Source organism: Rhinoderma darwinii, chromosome 7 (assembly GCF_050947455.1).
Source record: "Rhinoderma darwinii isolate aRhiDar2 chromosome 7, aRhiDar2.hap1, whole genome shotgun sequence".
NCBI classification, from domain to species: domain Eukaryota; kingdom Metazoa; phylum Chordata; class Amphibia; order Anura; family Rhinodermatidae; genus Rhinoderma; species Rhinoderma darwinii.
The window spans coordinates 125952036-125972977 of NC_134693.1; the positions used below are offsets into that span (position 1 = coordinate 125952036).

The 20942-nt window shown below is 41.2% G+C and overlaps 1 protein-coding gene across 16 annotated transcripts in view; it reads right to left on the bottom strand.

Moving 5' to 3' along the window:
• The window catches only part of CADPS (calcium dependent secretion activator), a 357994-nt gene that overhangs the window by 151720 nt on the left and 185332 nt on the right, over positions 1–20942 (bottom strand). For all 16 annotated transcript variants that reach the window (XM_075833970.1, XM_075833961.1, XM_075833967.1 and 13 more), the window contains exons 7-9: positions 12030–12141; positions 10980–11119; positions 6022–6088 (exon numbers count right to left, since the gene is read on the bottom strand). In XM_075833970.1, coding sequence (XP_075690085.1) covers positions 6022–6088; positions 10980–11119; positions 12030–12141 — 319 coding nt within the window. The remainder of the gene's footprint in view (positions 1–6021; positions 6089–10979; positions 11120–12029; positions 12142–20942) is intronic.

The window sequence follows — 20942 nt, forward strand, 5'->3', positions numbered from 1 at the left end:
AGCCTACATTTCCCATGATGCTTCTAGTTTTGGAGAGGCAGAGGGGGCGGAGTCTGATCACACTGCACTTGTTCTGTTCTGAGTCCTATCTAAGTATATCAAGTGATAGATTAGTGACATAGCTTGTCTGTACTCAAACTGTAGAGTCTCAGTGTATTCTATGTCATCCAGCGTCATCCTATCTCCTCTGCTTCCTGCTTGTGATAGATTTCTCTCTGTCAGTTTTTACATAGGAGTCAGTGTGAAGCTGCATCTCACAGGAATACAGTTGAGATTCTGCACACAGAACATACAGATAGTATAGACAGTCAGTGTGAGTTAGGGGAGGGTTATAACTCGGCAGCTAATAATTGTGTGGATTCATCTATTATATCACTGCACTCCTGATCTCTTATATAGAGCAGAAATATACTCTTCAGCACCACTATATGCATGGGTACAAAGAAACAAGGAGGGTGGAGCTGGGTGGGGAGGTGTCTCAGAGCTGCCAGGAGGGATTTGATAGGTGTTGATGTAATCCTGTAGTTTACAGGAATTCAGCCACACAGGAGAGACTGACCTAATTTCTACACATGAGAGCATGGTTTATTTTGGTGGTCAGACTGAGATCACATCACCTCTGCCCATAATGAAAGAGTTCAAAATTTATAAATGCAACTGAGCTGTGAAAAACAAATTACACTGCTAGAATACTGCTGGTGAGTTAGCATGATATGTGCAAAAAAAAAAGAAACAAAATTGCCAGAGTGCTTCTTTAATAGATAATGTACTGGCTGCTTGCAGCCACCCCTAGGGGGAGCTTAGGAGCTTACTGCATACTGTGTTATTATTGAGGTCAATGTATAACAGTATGCAGTTAGCACCTTAGCTCCCTCTAGTGGCAGCTGCAGGGAGCCAGCGTTTTATGTTTTAAATCTATGTCTATACAGCAGCTTTAGAAAAACAAAGCTCTGACTGCTGTAAAGATATTTGAATAAATTAATCAGGGCAAAATAATTAATATTCATTTTAAGACTCCAAAATAGATTGGAAAATTGTGAATACAGTTGATTGATTCATTAGTCTGTATCTATAAACCTACTATGGAAAACAATGTAGTCCTTAAAGGGGTTGTTCAGGATTTAAAAAAAAAAAAAAAAAAGCACCACATCTGTCAGTGGGCTTTATCTGGTTCTTCATTTTAGCTCCATTAATTGGATGATGTCTATAAACCCCAATAGGACAAATGGAGAACAGTTGTCATGGTGGAACAAACCCTTTAAAAGAAAGAATAAATAATGCACTTTTTATACGAACGACAAATCTTATACTGTAAACGAAAAATACGTATTTGCTTTCTGGCTTTAAAGTACTACTACCTCTGCCCCATAAAGCTATTCACCTTTATTACGGCTTGTCTGGAAAATTCATGAAATACCAGTTGGGGAGTATATAAGTATATATGTGCGGAAATAAATATTTCCCACCAATCAAACAATCTTATTCATCTTTTCAATATTGATACTGGTTGTAAGTTTTGGATTTTTGGTTTCGTGAATATGGCCCAAAGGTATAAATAATATTTATTTCATACAATAAGCAGAATGCACAGTTGTTGTTCAGAACACACAAAAGGCATCTAGTTGTCCTATGAATGTCCTCATAACGAATAGTTAGAAATAAAGACAATATAATTAAATGGATTGTCCAGTTTGGACGACCCCTATTAGTAAGAAGTGGCCTCAGATGACTAGCTAACATGCGGTAGAAATGTAGGGGTTAATGAAGCATGGCTCTCATTGAAGTCAAAGGGCCTGCTCCATAATTCTCTATAATGCTCGGACATGCTGGGTTCTCCATAGTCATTCTGCTCCCCCGGTCACGTGCAGGCCGTGTCGGGTTTTCTTGATGGATGGTTTGTTCTGATGATGTCACTTCGCTACTATATCTCTACAATTGGTGACTACTCTGGGAACCGTGACATGTTAACCAGACTGGGAAAGACTAGAAGGTCAATTAGGTTGTAGGTTGAGGTACAGGAAGTTTCCTTAGACTCCATACCTTATTTTATCCAATAACAAACCGATTGCGGTTAAAGGATCCGCTCCACAGTGAGAACTGAAACACGTTCTTGGTAGCCGCTTTCCATTGTGACCGATAGAGGGGGGGTTCCTAAATGGGTAACCCCACTTTTTTTTATTTGAAAATGCCCTAATAGGACATTGCAAATGGGGTTGCGTTAACCAGAAAACCCCCTTATGTTTTAGATAGTCAGTGAATTTTTTTTTTATTCATTCGGAATGCCATCTTTCCCCCTTTGCTAAGCGGTTCAGGCTCTGTTCACATCTGCCATTTTGCCATTCCGCTATTATTTATGTTAAAAATAGTAAGGGTTTCCCCTGCCATCAAAATACTGGAACCCCAACTGAAACCTGACGAATTCCATTATAAGTCAATGGGGTCCACTAGGATTCATCGGAATATGTTTAAAAAAGGTTCAGCATTTCTGTCATGAATAGAAGCCGCTAGTGTGAACAAAGCTTTGAAAGTTTCTAATAAATAAGTGGTTGAAAATGTAAGTTTTTATTTCTCTTTTTTTCTCTCATGAATTCTGCTGGTTTCAGGATTATATTATTGTATTATTTAGATTAAAATGTTGCTCAATTTATGGGAAATATATTCCATTACCTATTGTGTAAAACACAAAATAATACATTATACAATTTCCAAATTTTAACAACTTAAGATTTAAATGGTGCATTTTTTTTTTTTTTTAAATAAAGTAGCAATGATTTCATGTATATTATTACAACCTGTGAGTTTCTCCTGCCATCTGCTGGTCAAACTAAAAAGTGCACAAAAACTGCTTGTTTTTATGGATGTTTTTGTAGCCCATATTTCCATATTTTTGGACACAAATTGGAGCAAAGCAGAAAACTCTTTCCTACTTTCCTTTCACAGGGTATAATGCTAATTTTGGAAGGGAGCGAACATGAATCAGAAATAGGGACATGCAATTAAACCCTAAGTACTGATTAATAGGAGTACATTCCCTTCATTACTTTTGTTTCTTTACCAAAAAATGGCAATGAATTTAGCAGAAGCAAAGGAAACCATTTATGAAATGAATGAATAGTTCTTGGAGATTGCAGCAAAGAATTATTTGTTATTCGAGTTCCTTGTATGACTGGCGGCCGGGCACATAGTTATCTAACATAGACCCCGCCAAACCACTACTCATAACTCGGCTTCCTGTACCTCTTTGAGTTTGACATTGGCGAGGGGTGAGGGAGGGGTGAGGGCCTATAATTAGTCTGTCACCAGACTAAAGCTGCCTATGCCCATTTAATCGCTATGTTCCCTGACTCCCTATAAACTTTCCTGCTTGGATCATGTTTCATTTAACAGGTAAATGGGCATATGAACGTCTAAGGCTAGGGCTACACAGTGACTTTAATCGTGGGTCCAAAGATCACGGTGTCGTCCTGCCGGCTTCGCAGGTAATAAAAGTCAATGTAGTCGCTTTGCAACCTGCAAGTTGCCGCGATTGTGACATCACAGTCACAAGGAATCCAAACTTGATGGACTTCTTGCGACTGTGGCGACACAGACGCGGCAACTTGCAGATCGTAAAGTGACCCCATTCACGCAATTGCGGACCGCATAATGACATGTCCTATTTTTTTGCGGTGCAGTCTCCGGGCAATACACGGACAGTGGAAACCACGGTCGTGTGCATTGGCCCATAGGATAGCATGTGGATGGCAATTGCGAATAGTATATGGCTGCAAAACTACGGTCATGTGCATGACGCCTAAGTCCGCAGCAAAATCCACACATAACACATTTAGATTTTGCAACGGATTTGCTGCAGAAATGCTGCAAAAAATTTGCAACACACCCGCGACATGGGTGGGTATTCTAAGTTGTGCTAATTAACAAACTCAGTACTGCTATACCTGACAATGACACACTAAACTCTGCTATAGCCGTAGCAAAACTGTGAAAACATTTGCTGTTACAACTCATTTTAATCTTTCTTTCTGCATTTGATGAGTGAATTTAACTCTCTGGCCCGCAGATACAGACGAAGAGAGATAGGAGAACATTAGGGGTTGCCCCCCAGATACAGGTTCTGATTTCAGCTATATACATACATTACATGGTGGTAGACAGCTGTCTGGTCAAGAGTCATGATCAGATCTCAGGTGCTTCAATGCTGCCCCCACCCCATAATAACAAACAACAACAAATCATTTTATTTTTAGGCTTGAAATGCGAGAGCAGCGGGGACGAGGGGCTCGGGGCTGTGTCTGTCATACGAGGCCTCTGACAAGATTGTGTCAGCGGGAAGGGACAAGCCAAATTATTTATTTTAGCGCGGTTACTGATAAAAAAAGAGAACGTTATCTTTTCGGCCTGATATATTGACACCACCGCCGTTGATGGGTGACAGGCTCTGTATTTACGAGGGCGTGGGTAACTCTCATATCTACATCTACATTGCCCAATTCACACAACCGAAATTGTAAGCCACATGAAAATCAAACAGGAATTCTCAAAATGACTTTCAGTTAAAGGGATTGTCCACTTTCAGCCAATGAATGTTATTTTTTGTATAATTAAAAGTTATACAATTTCCTAATATACTTTCTGTATTAAAGGGGTTGTCCGGGCATGGGGCGGTTTTTGGTACTGTGTTGGTCCAATACCTGGAGCCCGAGCCAATTAGTTGTTCTAGCTGCCTCTAGGTGTTATACAGTGGTTGGTGTCGGAAGCAGATGACTCCGGTCACAGTATAGCGGCCGTGAATAGGAGCAGAGCTGCCGCAACCCAGCATGGCCGTTATACTGTGACCAGAGCATTCTGCTTCCGGCACCGACCACTGCATAACTTCCAGTGCCCGGAGGCAGCCGGAACAGCTGATCGGTGCGGGGTCCGGGTGTCGGACACCCACTAATCATATACTGATGACCTATCCTGTGGATAGTTCATCAGTATGAAAAACTGCCCCATGACTAGACAAACCCCTTTAATTCCTCACGGTTTTCAAGATCTCTGCTTGTTGTGATACAGTAGGTACATTCATTGTTTACTTCTAGTGAATACAATGCTGTCCATGGTCATGTGATGACCCACAGGGGCTGGGATCGTTAGAAGACACAGCTCTGATACTATAACGGGTTATAACGAATCTAGCAATGAAAGATGTGTAATTGATTGAGAAAGGTTGAAATTGATGGACCTGTGTCTCTTTTCAACCGATGTAACTATGAAAAAAGGATTACAAACAAACCTATATAATCTAAAGGCCCTATTACACCGGCCAATAATCGGCTAAAGCAGTGAGCGGCGATCAACAAGACATCGTTGATCGGCGCTCGTTTGCTCCTGTCAGAAGGAGCTATGGATGGGGACGAGCAGTCATTACTCCGATCTCTCGTCTCCATACATTATTATCATGTCGGCAGCGCTTCAGGGAGATGTGCTGCCGACAACGATCATCTTTTACTTTTTTAAAACGATACGATCAGCAGATGATCGACCGCTTGCTCGTTCATCTGCTGATCGCTGCCCTGTTTACACAGAGCAATTATCTATGAACGCTCATCTTCCCGATAATCGGCCAGTGTAAAACCCCCTTAATCCTGCGGTCACACTCCCATCCTGCGATCACACTCCTTTCCATCTGTCCCTTACTTTTTGATAACATACATTTGTTGGGTTACAAGAAGAAGGGTACAGATGCAAGTTAGACGGACTGCAGAATCAGACTACACAATGTTTGTTTGTAGTCTGTAACCATGGGAACACATAGTATTGCATAGGCACTGTAGACTACAACCTTTAATTCTAACCAAAATATGAATCCACTGATACAAATAGTAAATTGCAATTCCTATTGAAAGGAGATGAAAATAAAAGGTTTGAAGTTTAACTAAATGGGACATGGCCACTACCGGTGATTAGCTGTATTGAATAATGCCCTGTTTATGTCACATGAATGATTAAAATAGATGTGAACGTATTGTAAAAAGTTACCTGGACCAAGACGAAGAAGCGCTTTTTCCATCTCTTCCACACATTTTTACCAATTGCCCATAAATATCTAGAGGACAATTCAGAGAAAGCAAATTAACAAATGAAATGTCAGGCACAACAGTTTCTCATAAGAGAGGCAATACAAGATTACAAGAAAAGTTAAATTTTTTCCAGAAGTAGCGCCACGCTTGTCAATGGGCTGTGTCTGGTATTGCAGCTTAGCCCCATCCACGTGAATATGGATGAGCCGCATTACCAGAGACAACCCGTATACAAGAGTGGTTCTATTCCTGAAAAAAAAAACCTTTAAGGGTGTTTCATTTTTTTTTTTTAAATTAACAAATAACCCTAGCAATTCTTATCATAATATCCTCCCCTTTGGTGACCCTGCCACTGTGCAAGACATTTATGTCAGCCCTTGCTGCCCAAAAATTATTTATCAAGAGTGAGGGGCTTATTTTAGACTTTCTTTTCCAATTCCTTCACCAGTGTGACAACTTCTCTTTTATATATCAATCAACCAGTAATAATGTGCCCTATGAATCATTGCCACTGTCCCTTATGGCTCATGCACACGACCGTATTATGGCTTAATTTTGTACAGAACTGTAATAGTGCCGCCATAGAGGTGTATGAGCCCTTTACCTTACATCCGTATGCCTCAGATTTCATATGGCATGATCCATTAGACAACAGATGTACAGAGGTATTTTTCCCTGAGAATATCTCGCTACACATTGGGTCCAACAAGCCCTGTGATGCTGAATGGCTCCATACTAATAAGTTATACAGGCTGAGCTAATCGAAGGATGCCCTGCTGCTGGAACTCCCAGCGATCAGCTGTGATCAGGGAGGGTAACTGGCAGCCAGTGTTCAATTTCCCTGCAGTGCCACCACAGGGGAAATGAAGCACTACACAGTTGAAATCAATAGGCTATCCATATCATGCATGGACATGTGGACATTCACTAACCTCACAGCAACTCACCCCTAAGCAGTTTTGTAAAGTCTTTGAAACAACATTTCTAGTTCTCGCTCTCTTATTTCTAGTTCTAGATCTCTTATTTCTAGTTCTAGATCTCTTATTTCTAGCTCTCTAGTTTCTAGTTCTAGCTCTCTAGTTTGTAGTTCTAGCTCCCTTATTTCTAGTTCTAGCTCCCTTATTTCTAGCTCTAGCTCTCTTATTTCTAGTTCAAGCTCTCCAGTTTCTAGTTCTAGCTCTTTAATTTCTAGCTCAAGGTCTCTCATTTCTAGTTATAGATCTCTTATTTTTAAGTCTATCACTTTAATTTCTAGTTCTAGCTCTCTTATTTCTAAGTCCAGCACTCTAAAATCTAGTTCTAGCTCTCTTATTTCTTGTTCTAACTTATTGACTACATATAAAGGCAAGCAATTCCGTGTGTGTGTGTGTGTGTGTGTGTGTGTGTGTGTGTGTGTGTGTATGTGTATATGTAAGTGGAAAAAAAAATGACCATACTTTTATACGAAGATTTTCAAGTGATATTGGATTTTGACAAACTTTTAAAAATATTTATTTGTAAAAATTCTTGTTTATTCCTTAATTACACTAATACATGGAAAACTCCTCTTATTTCTAGTTCTAGCTCTCTAGTTTCTAGTTCTAGCTCTTTCATTTCTTGTTCTAGCTCCCTAGTTTCTAGTTCTAGCTCTCTCGTTTCTAGTTCTAGTTCTCTAGTTTCTAGTTCTAGCTCCCTAATTTCTAGTTCTAGCTCTCTAATTTCTAATTTTAGCTCTTTTATTTCTAGTTCCAGCTGTCTTATTTCCAGCTCTAGCTCTCTTATTACTAGTTCTAGCTTTCCAAATTCTATCTCCCTAGTTTATAGTTCTAGCTCTCTAATTTCTAGTTTTAGCTCCCTTATTTCTAGTTCTAGCTCTCTAATTTCTAGTTTTAGCTCTCTTATTTCTAGTTCTAGCTCTCTTATTTCTAGCTCTAGCTCTCTTATTACTAGTTTTAGTTCGCATAGTTCTAGTTCTCGCTCACTTATTTCTAGTTCTAGCTCTCTAATTTCTAGCTCTAGCTCTCTAATTTCTAGTTCAAGCTCTCCAGTTTCTAGTTCAAGCTCTTTCATTTCTAGCTCAAGTGCTCTCATTTCTAGTTATAGATCTCTTATTTTTAAGTCTATCACTTTAATTTCTAGTTCTAGCTCTCCTATTTCTAAGTCCGGCACTCTAAAATCTAGTTCTAGCTCTCTTATTTCTCGTTCTAACTTATTGACTATGTATATATGTGTGTTGACTATTGGATTTTGACAAACTTTTAAAAATATTTATTTGTAAAAATTCTTGTTTATTCATGAATTACACTAATACATGGAAAACTTGAATTAACATAGCTCCATGGTACATGAGAATACACATAATATAATCAATTGATTCAATGATTGCATTACATGGTTGATGAATTAGGTTGTTGTTGTACTTTGTGCTGTTTTTTATATCACGTTTTGTTCAGCAAATCTCCAATTGATTTCATATTAAGGACAAAAGAGGCCAAGTCCCATCTGTGCGGATACACTGCGGTCAGGACTCCTAAGGTGATGCCTATAGACCGTACAATTTCACTGATGGAGCACACACCACAGAACGCTGGTCTCAGGGATGACTTGTCTGCAGGGTCTCGAACTGATGATGGGGGCATTCAGAGATTTCATACTGGTAATGCCATGACATGGGAATAAATCCACATCCCACTGGGGTCTCAAAATAGAAAATTTCAGAAACCCAGAGAAAACAGTTACTAAACTCAATAAAAGTAGGGTAACATTTCTGTTATATGGCAGCATTTGGGCTTGATAGGTGCCAGATTAGCAGATGTATTGGATAATCAGATGGTTATAGAAAAGTATATAATAAAAAAAAATCAAATTAATTATCTCTGGTCAGTGTTCTGCTTCTGGTCTCGTATAATCCTACAGTATAAATTAAGGGCTAGATCTGTAGACTTTATGGATTACTGAATGCCGGATTAAAAGAATTTCATTATATATACACACGTATACATATGTATGTGTGTATGTGTGTGTTTTAAGTAGACCCATATCAAGGTCAAAAATATTTCAAGGATATTTCCACACATAAATGACATATACAAAGTTGTGATTGGTTTGTAATATTATGTATAGTTAAAATAAAACAAATCACCTCCACATACATATAATTTTCATGGTCAGGAATTAGGTTCTAGAAAATTCTATAAAGACCCAAATGTAATCATTTCCTAGCCTCAACAGGTCATCCCTCATGTATCTTCTGTTCCAATTGGTTGTCACAGGGTCTTAATTTTTTTAGCCCACTAAACCCATTGGATTTCCAGGATTAGACAAAAGGTATAGTTTTTTTTTTCAGAAACAGCGCCCCTTTTCATGGGCTGTGTCTGGTATTGCAGCTCATCCCATTTAAAGGGTAACTAAACTTTCAAAACACTTCTGACATGTCATAGTTACATGTCAGAAAATTTGATCGGTAGTGGTCCGAGCACTGAGACGATCGCTAAAATGATCCGGCAGAAGGGTTCAGGTGAGTGCTGAGCCGCTTAGTTTCTGATCGGCTTTTCTCGGAAAGCCGAGCAGTTGGTATACGGGCTCATGGATTTTCTATTGAGTCCGTACACCAACTGCTCGGCTTTCCGAGAAAAGCCGATCAGAAACTGAGTGGATCAGCGCTCACGTGATCGGTGTGAGTCTCAGTGCTCAGACCCCCACTGATCAAAACTTCTGACATGTCACTATGACATGTCAGAGGTTTTTTGAAAGTTTAGTTACCCTTAAAGAGAATAAAACTAAGCTGCAATACCAGACAAATCCCATGGACAAGAGTGGCGCTATTTAAAAAAGAAAAATATACACAAAAAAAAAAAAAAAGCAGACCCTGGACACAATAGTGCAGGTGACAATTTAGGCTGGACTTACATGAAACATTAGTGCATTTGTGTCCGGCCAATTGTTCTTCGCCTCAGCAGGATACAACAGACGATAAAGTTGTGCATTATATATTAAAAGGTAATGCTGCTTTCTTATATATTGTGTGCGTCAATACCTCCTTATTTTGAATATATCTGCTTGCTGTCAGTGAATTGGAACATTCTTGTTTGTTATAATGCTATACAATCTAGGCAATCCTCGGTGATCGAAGCACGTCAGCAGTACAAATCTCTCTCTTGTGCTAACAGTTTGCTGCAATGTATCAGAGAAGGATATGTGTCCCAGAGAGTTTCACAGAGGATGCTTATACAGGATTCAATTGTTGCAAACGTTTAGGTGTATGAAGTATAAGATCTGTAGAGGGTTTCATCCTGTCAGTAAGAATTTTCCCATTTACTGACAGCAAACAGAGATCTTAAAAATGGTGATAAAACAAAACATAAAAAGGGGATTTATTAAGACTGGCCTTTTATATTCTTATATTCTTAATATAATGGGCGCTGGTGTGAAATGCACCTAATCTATTAGAACGCATCTCCGGCTGTCCGTGCTACGAGCTGATGTAGGCTTCTGCTCTACATAACTCCAGTTTCTAGCTTAAATTATAGTGAATTTTTCGTGGACCCCGCCCCATTACACTGAGGCCCCGACCACTTTTAAAAAAAGAGGCTGCATAAATGTCAAAAAGTCTAAGATTATTAGACAAATATGGTGTGCGCCATTTTAGTTTTTTTAACTGCATAATACTGGCGTATGACCATTGATAACCCCCCCCCCCCCCCAGCTATATTTGAAGGTTGCAGAGCCTTTGTTAAACATTTAAGCTTTATTTACATTAAAGTGGAAAATCCCCTAAAGCACAGACCATGTAGTAGCACATCATCCCCGCTCAAGTGAATGTTACTGGACTGCAATACCATACACCGCCCATGCACACGAGAGGCGCTGTAGTTTATTTTTTCCCCTGACAACATCTTTAAGTAGCGTTACTGATTTAGTTATGACTGTGCTACTTACCCACAATGCTTCATGTTCTGTGGTTTATCCATTCGGACAGCTAATTTGATCTTCAAGTCGTGATCAGGGCAGTTTTTAGACACTGTCATTTTATGAAACTCTGACTGTTTCGGACTGTTGGGTGTTGGGTGTAGTACAACCTTTAAAATACATGTAGAAATTAGATGATGATGATAGATAGATAGATAGATAGATAGATAGATAGATAGATAGATAGATAGATAGATAGATAGATAGATAGATAGATAGATAGATAGATAGATAGATAGATAGATAGATAGAGATAGATAGATAGATAGATAGATAGATAGATAGATAGATATGAGATAGATAGATAGATAGATAGATAGATAGATAGATAGATAGATAGATAGATAGATAGATAGATAGATAGATAGATAGATAGATAGATAGATAGATAGATAGATATGAGATAGATAGATAGAGAGATAGATAGATAGATAGATAGATAGATAGATAGATAGATAGATAGATAGATAGATAGATAGATAGATAGATAGATAGATAGATAGATAGATAGATCTGAGATAGATAGATAGATAGATAGATAGATAGATAGATAGATAGATAGATAGATAGATAGATAGATAGATAGATAGATAGATAGATAGATAGATAGATAGATAGATAGATAGATCTGAGATAGATAGATAGATAGATAGATAGATAGATAGATAGATAGATAGATAGATAGATAGATAGATAGATAGATAGATAGATAGATAGATAGATAGATAGATAGATACTTGCACCAAAAAATGGAGAACATGGCATATGCCAAATATATGATGTGTTTTATGAATACCCTTTTAACCACTGAAATAAAGTTTGAAGAGGATAAAGAATCCTAAGGCAAAAACAACACTATAGAGAAAAAAAGCACTATATGGACCTCTTGATCTTCTTCTGCCGTCAGTGGACTATGTTTTTGTTCCTATATAGCAGCCCTACATTAATTCCTCCAAATGTTAATCTATACACAGTGACACAAGTTACTTTGGAATCAACAGGTGTCCTGCCAGATCTTACCCGTCCAAGTTCTTTATCTTCCAGTGCAAGAACCCCAGTGCTTTCGGTGAAGAGCTTGACCTTGACCGCAGGCAGAGCATGTGTGGTATTGAAATCTCCTTGTGTTCCCCAACTGGAAAAAAAAAAAAGGAAACAAATATCAGTCACAATGTAATTGTATGATAAGGAATGGGTTAAATCTAAAATGACAATATAGCACAAAAATGTGCTACAACTCTGTGACAAGAAATGTGTTAATTGTCTCTCTAGTCAATGTGAGACAGATGTCTGGTATGGTGGTTCAGTGCTGAGATCTCGTAGGTGCAAGATGTTGCAGATCAGCAGTAATACAACTTGTTTTTATTTAACTCTTCTCTTATGAAGACACTTTTTGGTTTCAAAAATTCTATTTATGTCCCGGAAAAAGATCTATGGTGTAATATCAGTTTTCTGTTCGGGTTGTTGAGCCAAATGTATGTTAATGGGCAGCTGCGAGTTGTACGTGAAGTCATTGCTATCCAGACTACACTATTCCCATACACTATGCAGAGGTTGGGTAACGTCTTAAAACAAAATTATGGATGATATCCCAGAGCAAAAAGTTGTCTTATGATAATAACCCCTGTCCATATGCCCTAATAGGGGATATGGGCGTCCCCTGCTTGGGACCTCCTCTATGAGCTAGTGAGAATGCCGCTAAGAGTAGCTTGCAATCTGGCGGTCCTCACCTGTTCATATGTTACATGGTCAGCTATTAATTGGAATGGCCAGCATGTAATACTACATTTCCCCTGCAAAAAAAATGTCAAGCCGGACAAAACTTTCCCTGGTGATCACAGCTGATCGTCTGGAGTTCCGGGAGCCAGACCCGCAGCGATCAGCTGATTGAAATGGTGGCTGTTTTTTTAGTTTTTGATGATGCAAACCCTTTATAGGGGTCGTCCAGTTTAGATATCACCCAATTAGGGAATTCTGAGTAAAGGGTTTGTCCCAGAATTGACAAATATGACCTATACACAGGATAGGTTAAAATTGTCCAATCACTGGGAGTCTCAATGCTGAGACCCACACCAATTGCGAGAACAGGGGTCCCGAACCCTCAGATCCTCTTCACTGCTTTCCCTGCATTGAGGAGGAGCTTAAATGGAGCGGCGATCGAGCATGCCACCAAGCGACGCAACCAGACAGGCCCAATTATAAGTCAATAGGGTCTGCCGGGCGCCAGTGGTTATAAACGTAAACCAGGATGCAGATGACAACCTTAAACAGCTTCTGCAGTCATCACGCCTCCTTGCAGCCATTTTCCCACTCAGGGACCAGAATACTCGCATAGATATAAACAGATGTAGCAATTTTCAACTTTGACTCTCAACGTATTGAATACAAAGTGGCAAGAAACTTTATCTTGACTTCTTCAAAGGTTTTTTAATGGCTTTTGCCGTGCGTTATTACTCAGCAGCAAGTTATCAGAGTCAAGTTAGACTTTGCTACATCTGTATACAACCGAGCATCGTTCTATTATGAAATGAAAAACACAGGGATTGTGCTTTACACCGCACTGTAGCCTTCTGTAAAGACATAAAGTCTGATCTGCTGGATGGAGTTCAACATCTGGTGCCTGCCAACAAACGAGTTTCATCAATAGTAGACGAGTGCAGACAGTTGTGGTTTGCCCAGCACGGCAGCTGCGAACTGCGAGCAGGTAGCGGCACAGTAAGTTCTTTTTTATATAACAAGAACTCTAGTCTTGTTCAATGATCAAAGCTAGAAAGGAAAAGAAAAGTATCCCACTGATAGAATACTGTGACTTCAAGGTCAGGACAGGGTGATGTAATGATGACATCATTTGAAGAATCTGGACCCTAATTCCAAAACAGGGACCCCCAACTATCATGTATCATTTATAATACTAGTCTCCTCATTAGGGGCAGAGGGTCCTTTTGTGCCCTCTCAGGATCAGGGCTTCTACACCACCTATAGTTACGCCCCTCAACATAACCATTAAACCTAATATTAAAATAGATGAAATATAGTAGATATATAATTATAATAATAAGGAAAATGTAGGCACATAAAAGTCAAGGTCTATTTGTCTTTTCTTAAAGGGAACTTACTCATAAAATATAACTAGACATATGGGTCCTGAATTGTCCTCTAGTGTGAAGTTGTTTTTGTTATTTTTTTTATGTTATATTGTTTTTAGTCATTTATGAGTTTTCTTGCTTTCCAGCTTCTGAGTAATGATTAATCACAGCTATTACTGTGCCTACAGGGGTCGTCACCCAGATTTCAACAGTTGTTTTACTTCTGCCCTTTGTTTCTTACAGTGTTGCTTGTGTGTCAGTCTTCACTATGTTTTTGCCATCCTATTCAAAAGGTAAATTCCAAGCAAAAGTAAAAGTCCAAGCAAAACGAATACATAGGTTATGCCTAGTGCAGGGCATGGTAGGACAGTGCATGAAGAAAGAATCCCTGTGCCACACACACCCTTTTTGATAGTGCCACACACACACACACCGCTGTAAATAGTGCCACAAACACCCCCTGTAGATAATCCTACACCCTCCTCCCTGTAAATAGCGCCATTTGGGCTCCATCTAAAAGTGCAATCCCCAGCCAGAGCCTTGCCGACACTCTGGCCGGGGATTCCTCTCCTGGAAGAGCCCCTGACGTCACTGTCCTTATATGGATAGTCGCGCCAGGAGCTTCTCCAGGAGTGTAATCCCTGGCCAGAGTATTGGAAACGCTCTGGTCGAGGATTCCACTCCAGGGGGAGCCCCTGATGTCACTGTCCATAAATGGATAGTGATGCCATGAGCTCCTCCAGGAGCGGAATCATCGGCCCGAGCATCGGCAATGCTCTGGCCAGGGATTCCGCTCCTGGAGGAGCCCCCGACGTCACTGTCCATTGACCGAATTTTCAGCCAGAGCATCGGCAATGCTCTGGGGGGATTCTACACCTAGACGGCAGTGTAAAGCTGACGCCGGCCTTGGTCATAGCGTTTACCTTCAGCCACCACTAGGGGGAGCTCACTGCATACAGAATTTTACATCTTCCATGGAGTTGAAAACTAGTTATCGTTTAAATTTATATGCAGTTAGCTCCCTTAGTGGAGGTTGTATGTAGCCAAGACTAGACAGATATACAGATATTGTATGTAATTCATCAGCATAGAATTTTCTAAAAATGGAATAGTGGTCATTAAAATAAGGACCCGTTCCCTCTCCTGACATATCTATTTTTAGAAAATACCTGTGTTCCCCATGAAATAATAATTTTAGAACATATTTTCTTAGATCTCTGCGTTTTGCCATTCCTCTTTTATTCCTCCTAGAAATGTATGAATAAATTGACAACTGGATGTAACCATTTATCTTGTTAAAGGGGCGCAGTCAGCACTGATTGGATATTGTCAGTCGGTGTAGGGACACCCCCTCAACTGGCAACACCCAGTTGTCAATGTATTCATACATTTCTAGGAGGAATAACAGATGAACGGTACACCGCAATGTTGTAAGAAGATATGTTCCAGAATTGTTACTTATTGGGTATGACAATTATTTACTGAAACAAACATGTCAGGAGAGGTGATAGGTCCTCCTAAACTTTAATAAAAGCATAGCTCATTTGACAGAGCTCTCATTGCGGAGTGGGGCCAATTATAAGCTTTACAAAGAGGCTTTGTGATTTCTGGGTAAAGCCTGTCTAAGACCAACTTCATAGGAAGTCAACTAACCTACAATAAGTATGTTTTTATATGGGTGAATTCAATATAGTTGTCCCGATCAGATCTAAACTCATGACCCATCACTAGAATCCATCAGTGCTAATCACGTAGTTACAGATGTTTCCTTCCATACCTTTCCACATATCTCAACATATCCTGAGATGTGGGGGGCGAGATGAACAGCTTTGAAAGAAACATGATTTCACGATACTGTGTCACGAGATGTCTATGCTGTGTTGAGGTGTAGCCACTCAGTGGTTGTAATGTGCATTACAGCCTGTCAAAAGTTTTGTTAGCATGTCGCGATATTGTATTGAATTTGTTTCATGAAATTGGGGTCCTTATCCAAATTCAAGCAAAGGTAAGGGTGAACACATCTGTACCACTCCACCATTTTTACCTAATTTAAAATATAAGCACTGGAATGTGCCAGTATCTGCCGATATTAATAACATGAGCAATTGGGAACTGGCACATAGCAGCAAATATATTCCTAAAACAGAACAGTAAAACCAGTGTTGCATTGTTGCATCAGATCTAATTAATATCACCTCTCCTTATCCAAGACATGGAAAATGTCAGGGAAGTGATAGATGCTCTTTGCAGAGAGTGAAGGAATATGCTCTACGCTCTGCATGACAGCATCTGCTTTCCAACCGTCATTCCTGTTTGCTAGCAAAAGCCTCATATTTGCCGAGTGCTCCCAGACCATATGTTATCGGCAAATGTTGCTAACTAAAAACAAACAATCATTTTCATCAGGATTTTTTACAGGATGGAGAAAGTGCCACAGAGGGACCAAACCCTAAATAAAAGGAACAAGAGATAAACATCGTATTTGTACGAGGCTCCGTGTAAATTTAAAGCGCTAATTACATAAGAGACCGCAAACATTTACATTAAGACCTGGAAATGGAGAAGTGATTGTAGAATTCAGGAAGGCTGGGGTGATATTATTGCTGAGAGATTTGAGGCAGTGTTTAACAAATGTGCCTATACAGATGTAGCAGACTGAGTTAGTCATTTGGCACCACTCATTGTGTTATCACAGTGCACAAACAATACGACCCCAAGTTAAATTATAATTTCAGCTCTGCTATGTATGAAAAGGCTTTCTTTAGCATGTGGTGCTTACATACCATGAACAGCGATGGTAGGATAGGATACAGGATGCTTCCCAAACAACTATTAAAATGATTGCTTGTTATGTGCTGATTTAGAGTATGTTTATCTATTTAAAGCAGCTTTGTCAGGTGTCCTATTGGACATCAGCAAAAAATAGAGTGGGAGATGCTGAGCTCAGAGATATATAGTTTTCTATGCAGTATTTTAGTGTAAGAAGCTGTTTAACTGCTGCCAGAACTCATAGAGAAAGCCTGTGAGTCCTGCTTCCCCCGCCCGCACACTGTGATTGGCAGCACTTCCTGTATGAGTTTGTATACAGTCACAGCTGTCAATCACTCTGTGTGGGCGGGGGGAAGCAGGACTCACAGGCTCTCTCTATGAGTTCTGGCAACAGTTAAACAGCTTATTACCTGAAAATACTGAATTAAATTATAGAAAATGATATATCTCCGAGCTCAGCATCTCCTGCTTTATTCTATACTATCCTCAGATAGGACAGCATAGGATAGCAAATCCACCTTAATTAAGGTGTGTGTGTGAGGGGTGGGGGGATTCGCTCTCCAGTTTGAAGACCCTTCTATTAGTTCAACCACTCAAAGATTGAAAGATGGCAGTTGAAGGCACTGGCCTCTGAATACCCATTAATTTTAGTGAGAGTCCTGTTAAGTTTTGCTAACATTAAAGTTCCCCAGCAGCTTACAGTCTGTTATGGCTGCTATGTAACCTCAGCTTCAGGCACGGAGACCTGAGTCATCAGTAGTGGTTGTCAAAAAAATAACTAAAATAAATATATAATGCATGAATAGATGACTAAGTAAAACAATTAATTCAAGTGTATTCTCTAAGTGAGTATTGGACGTGGACAGTAAATTATAATTTATGCCACTAGACCTAAGGGTGGCTTATTTGTGTACTTTTTTTTCTTTCCTAAAATTGCATGAAAGAGGAAAAAGGAAAAAAAAAAAAAAAAGAGAACAAATATATAGAAATATATACAATTTATAAAGAAATTGCAGCACTCCCAGTAGTTTAAAAATGCAAAAGGGGGTTTATTCATCCAATTAAATGCAAAGGTAAAGGCCCTGTGACAGGCTGAAACATTGTTTCTTTCTAATGCCAATATTTAATGTACTATTGTCACGTACTCCCTTCCTGCTGCTCCCTCAGTCTCCAGGACGTCGAGAGTTACTCGCTCGGGCGTCGCCCGGCTTGGCAGACTGAGGCAGTTTGCAGCCAATAGGAACTCAGGAGCATCAGGCCAATCAAAGTCTGGCTGATGTTCCTGAGCTCCCGCCCTCTCCTTATTTAGTTCCTTTGTTTCAGACTCGCCTGAGCGACTTGCATTTTGACTCCTTTGTGACCCCTTACCCCGGTTGGACTCCTGACTTTGCTTTGCCTTCTGACTTTTGTTTTTTCCGCACTCTCCCGGTTTTGACCCTGCCTGCCTGACACCGCCTTTTGCACCCGGACTTGTTCCGTGGTGCAATTGCCCTGCCTCTCCCTCCGTGTACTTCCCAGGTTACCCTTTGTTATTTCGTACTGTCTCTGTCTTATCCGTTTGTCTGTTTCACTTGTACTAGTATAGGGAATGCCGCCCAGTTTTGTGCCGTCGTTTAGGTAGGGTCGTACAAGTAGGTAGGGACAGAGGTTTGGAAAGAACAGGGACCTGACTGTTTACTGTGTATTTGTTCGTGACAGAATTACAGGCCTGGTTCAAAGAATATTAAAGCGGATGCTCTGTCCCATAGTTTTCTGGCCACCCCTCCGCCTGAGACCAAACCCGAAGGAGTATTGCTTCCTGGTGCGGTAGTGGCAACCGTAGACTCTGACCTGACCACAGAGGTCACGGCCAGCCAGGACTCTGCCCCTGAAGCCTTTCCAGAAAGCAAACTGTTTGTACCCCTATACCTCCGGCTGAGGCTCCTCCAGGAGTGTCATGACTCAGTCCTGTCAGGTCACCCAGGCATCTCTGGTACCAGGGACCTTGTCACCCGTGGTTTCTGGTGGCCAGGGCTGCTACGGGTTGTCCGAGCCTACGTGGTCTCATGTGAGACCTGAGCCCAGTCTAAAACTCCCAGATCCCGACCTGCTGGCTTTTATCACCGATCTCCCTTCGTCCCAGGGCAGGTTGGTGATCTGGGTAGTGGTAGACCGGTTTAGTAAAATGGCCCACTTCATTCCCCTGAAGAAATTGACCAATGACAAAGAGCTAGTTAACCACTTTATTAAACATATTTTACGTTTGCACAGGGTACCTGTTAACATTATTTCTGACAGGGGGGTCCAATTTGTATCATTGTTTTGGAGGGCGTTCTGCAAGCAGTTAGGACTAGACTTGTCCTTTTCATCGGCCTTCCTTCCAGAAACGAATGGCCAGACTGACAGGACCAATCAGTCTCTGGAACAGTTTCTCAGATGCTTCGTGGCCGACGCTCAGGATAAATGGTTCCGGTTTTTGGCCCTTGCGGAATTTGCCCTCAATAATCACATCAGCACATCGTCAGGAGTTTCTCAATTCTTTGCTAATTATGGTTTTAATCCCCGGTTTTCTTCATTTTCCCCATGTGTATCAGATAACCCTGAAGTGGAGCTTCTCACTGGAAACTTGAGGGTCATCTGGGACCTGGTTCAGAGTAATCTCAGGGCAGCCCAGGACCGCCAGCGGCTTCAAGCCAATAAAAGGCGTTCGGCCAATCCTGATTTCTTGGTGGGAGATCGGGTTTGGTTATCTTCCAAGAACCTCCGCCTGAGGGTACCCTCCAGAAAGTTCGCCCCCAGGTACATCGGTCCTTATGAGGTCAAGGAGAGGATCAACCCGGTCTCCTTCCACTTAAAATTGCCCCCCTCCTTCCCCATCCATGATGTGTTTCCTTCCTCTCTTCTGAAGAGATTTGTTCCCCCTATCCTTCCCATAGGGAAACCTCCCGTCCCAGTATTGGGACCCGAGGGACAGGAGTTCGAAGTGGCCAGGTTGCTGGACAGTAGAAAGGTTCAGGGGTCTATCCAGTACCTGGTCCATTGGAAAGGATATGGTCCAGAAGAGAGGACTTGGGTTCCAGTCCGAGATATCCGCGCTCAGACTCTTATAAAAAACTTTCATAAAAAATTTCCGAATACACCTGGTTCGGGGGTGGAGGGTCCAGTGGCCCCTCGTAAAAGGGGGTATACTGTCACGTACTTCCTTCCTGCTACTCCCTCGGTCTCCAGGAAGTCGAGAGTTACTAGCTCGGGCGTCGCCCGGCCTGGCAGACTGAGGCAGTCTGCAGCCAATAGGAACTTAGGAGCGTCAGGCCAATCAATGCCTGGCTGATGTTCATGAGCTCCCGCCCTCTCCTTATTTAGTTCAGCCTGGGGTAGTAGACCTTTGCCTGTAATTAGAGTTTCCTAGCCTGGTGCTTTCCCTTGTTTCAGACTCCCCTGAGCGACTTGCATTTTGACTCCTTTGTGACCCCTGACCCCAGCTGGACTCCTGACCTTTCTTTGCCTTATGACTTTTGTTTTTTCCGCACTCTCCCGGTTTTGACCCTGCCTGCCTGACACCGCCTTTTGCACCTGGACTTGTTCCGTGGTGCAATTGCCCTGCCTCTCCCTCCGTGTACTTCCCAGGTTACCCTTTGTTATTTCGTACTGTCTCTGTCTTATCCGTTTGTCTGTTTCACTTGTACTAGTATAGGGAATGCCGCCCAGTTTTGTGCCGTCGTTTAGGTCGGGTCGTACAAGTAAGTAGGGACAGAGGTTTGGGAAGAACAGGGACCTCACTGTTTACTGCGTATTTGTTTGTGACAGAATTACAGGCCTGGCTCAAAGAATATTAAAGCGGATGCTCTGTCCCATAGTTTTCTGGCCACCCTTCCGCCTGAGACCAAACCCGAAGGAGTATTGCTTCCTGGTGCGGTAGTGGCAACCGTAGACTCTGACCTGACCACAGAGGTCACGGCCAGCCAGGACTCTGCCCCTGAAGCCTTTCCAGAAGGCAAACTCTTTGTACCCCTATACCTCCGGCTGAGGCTCCTCCAGGAGTGTCATGACTCAGTCCTGTCAGGTCACCCAGGCATCTCTGGTACCAGGGACCTTGTCACCC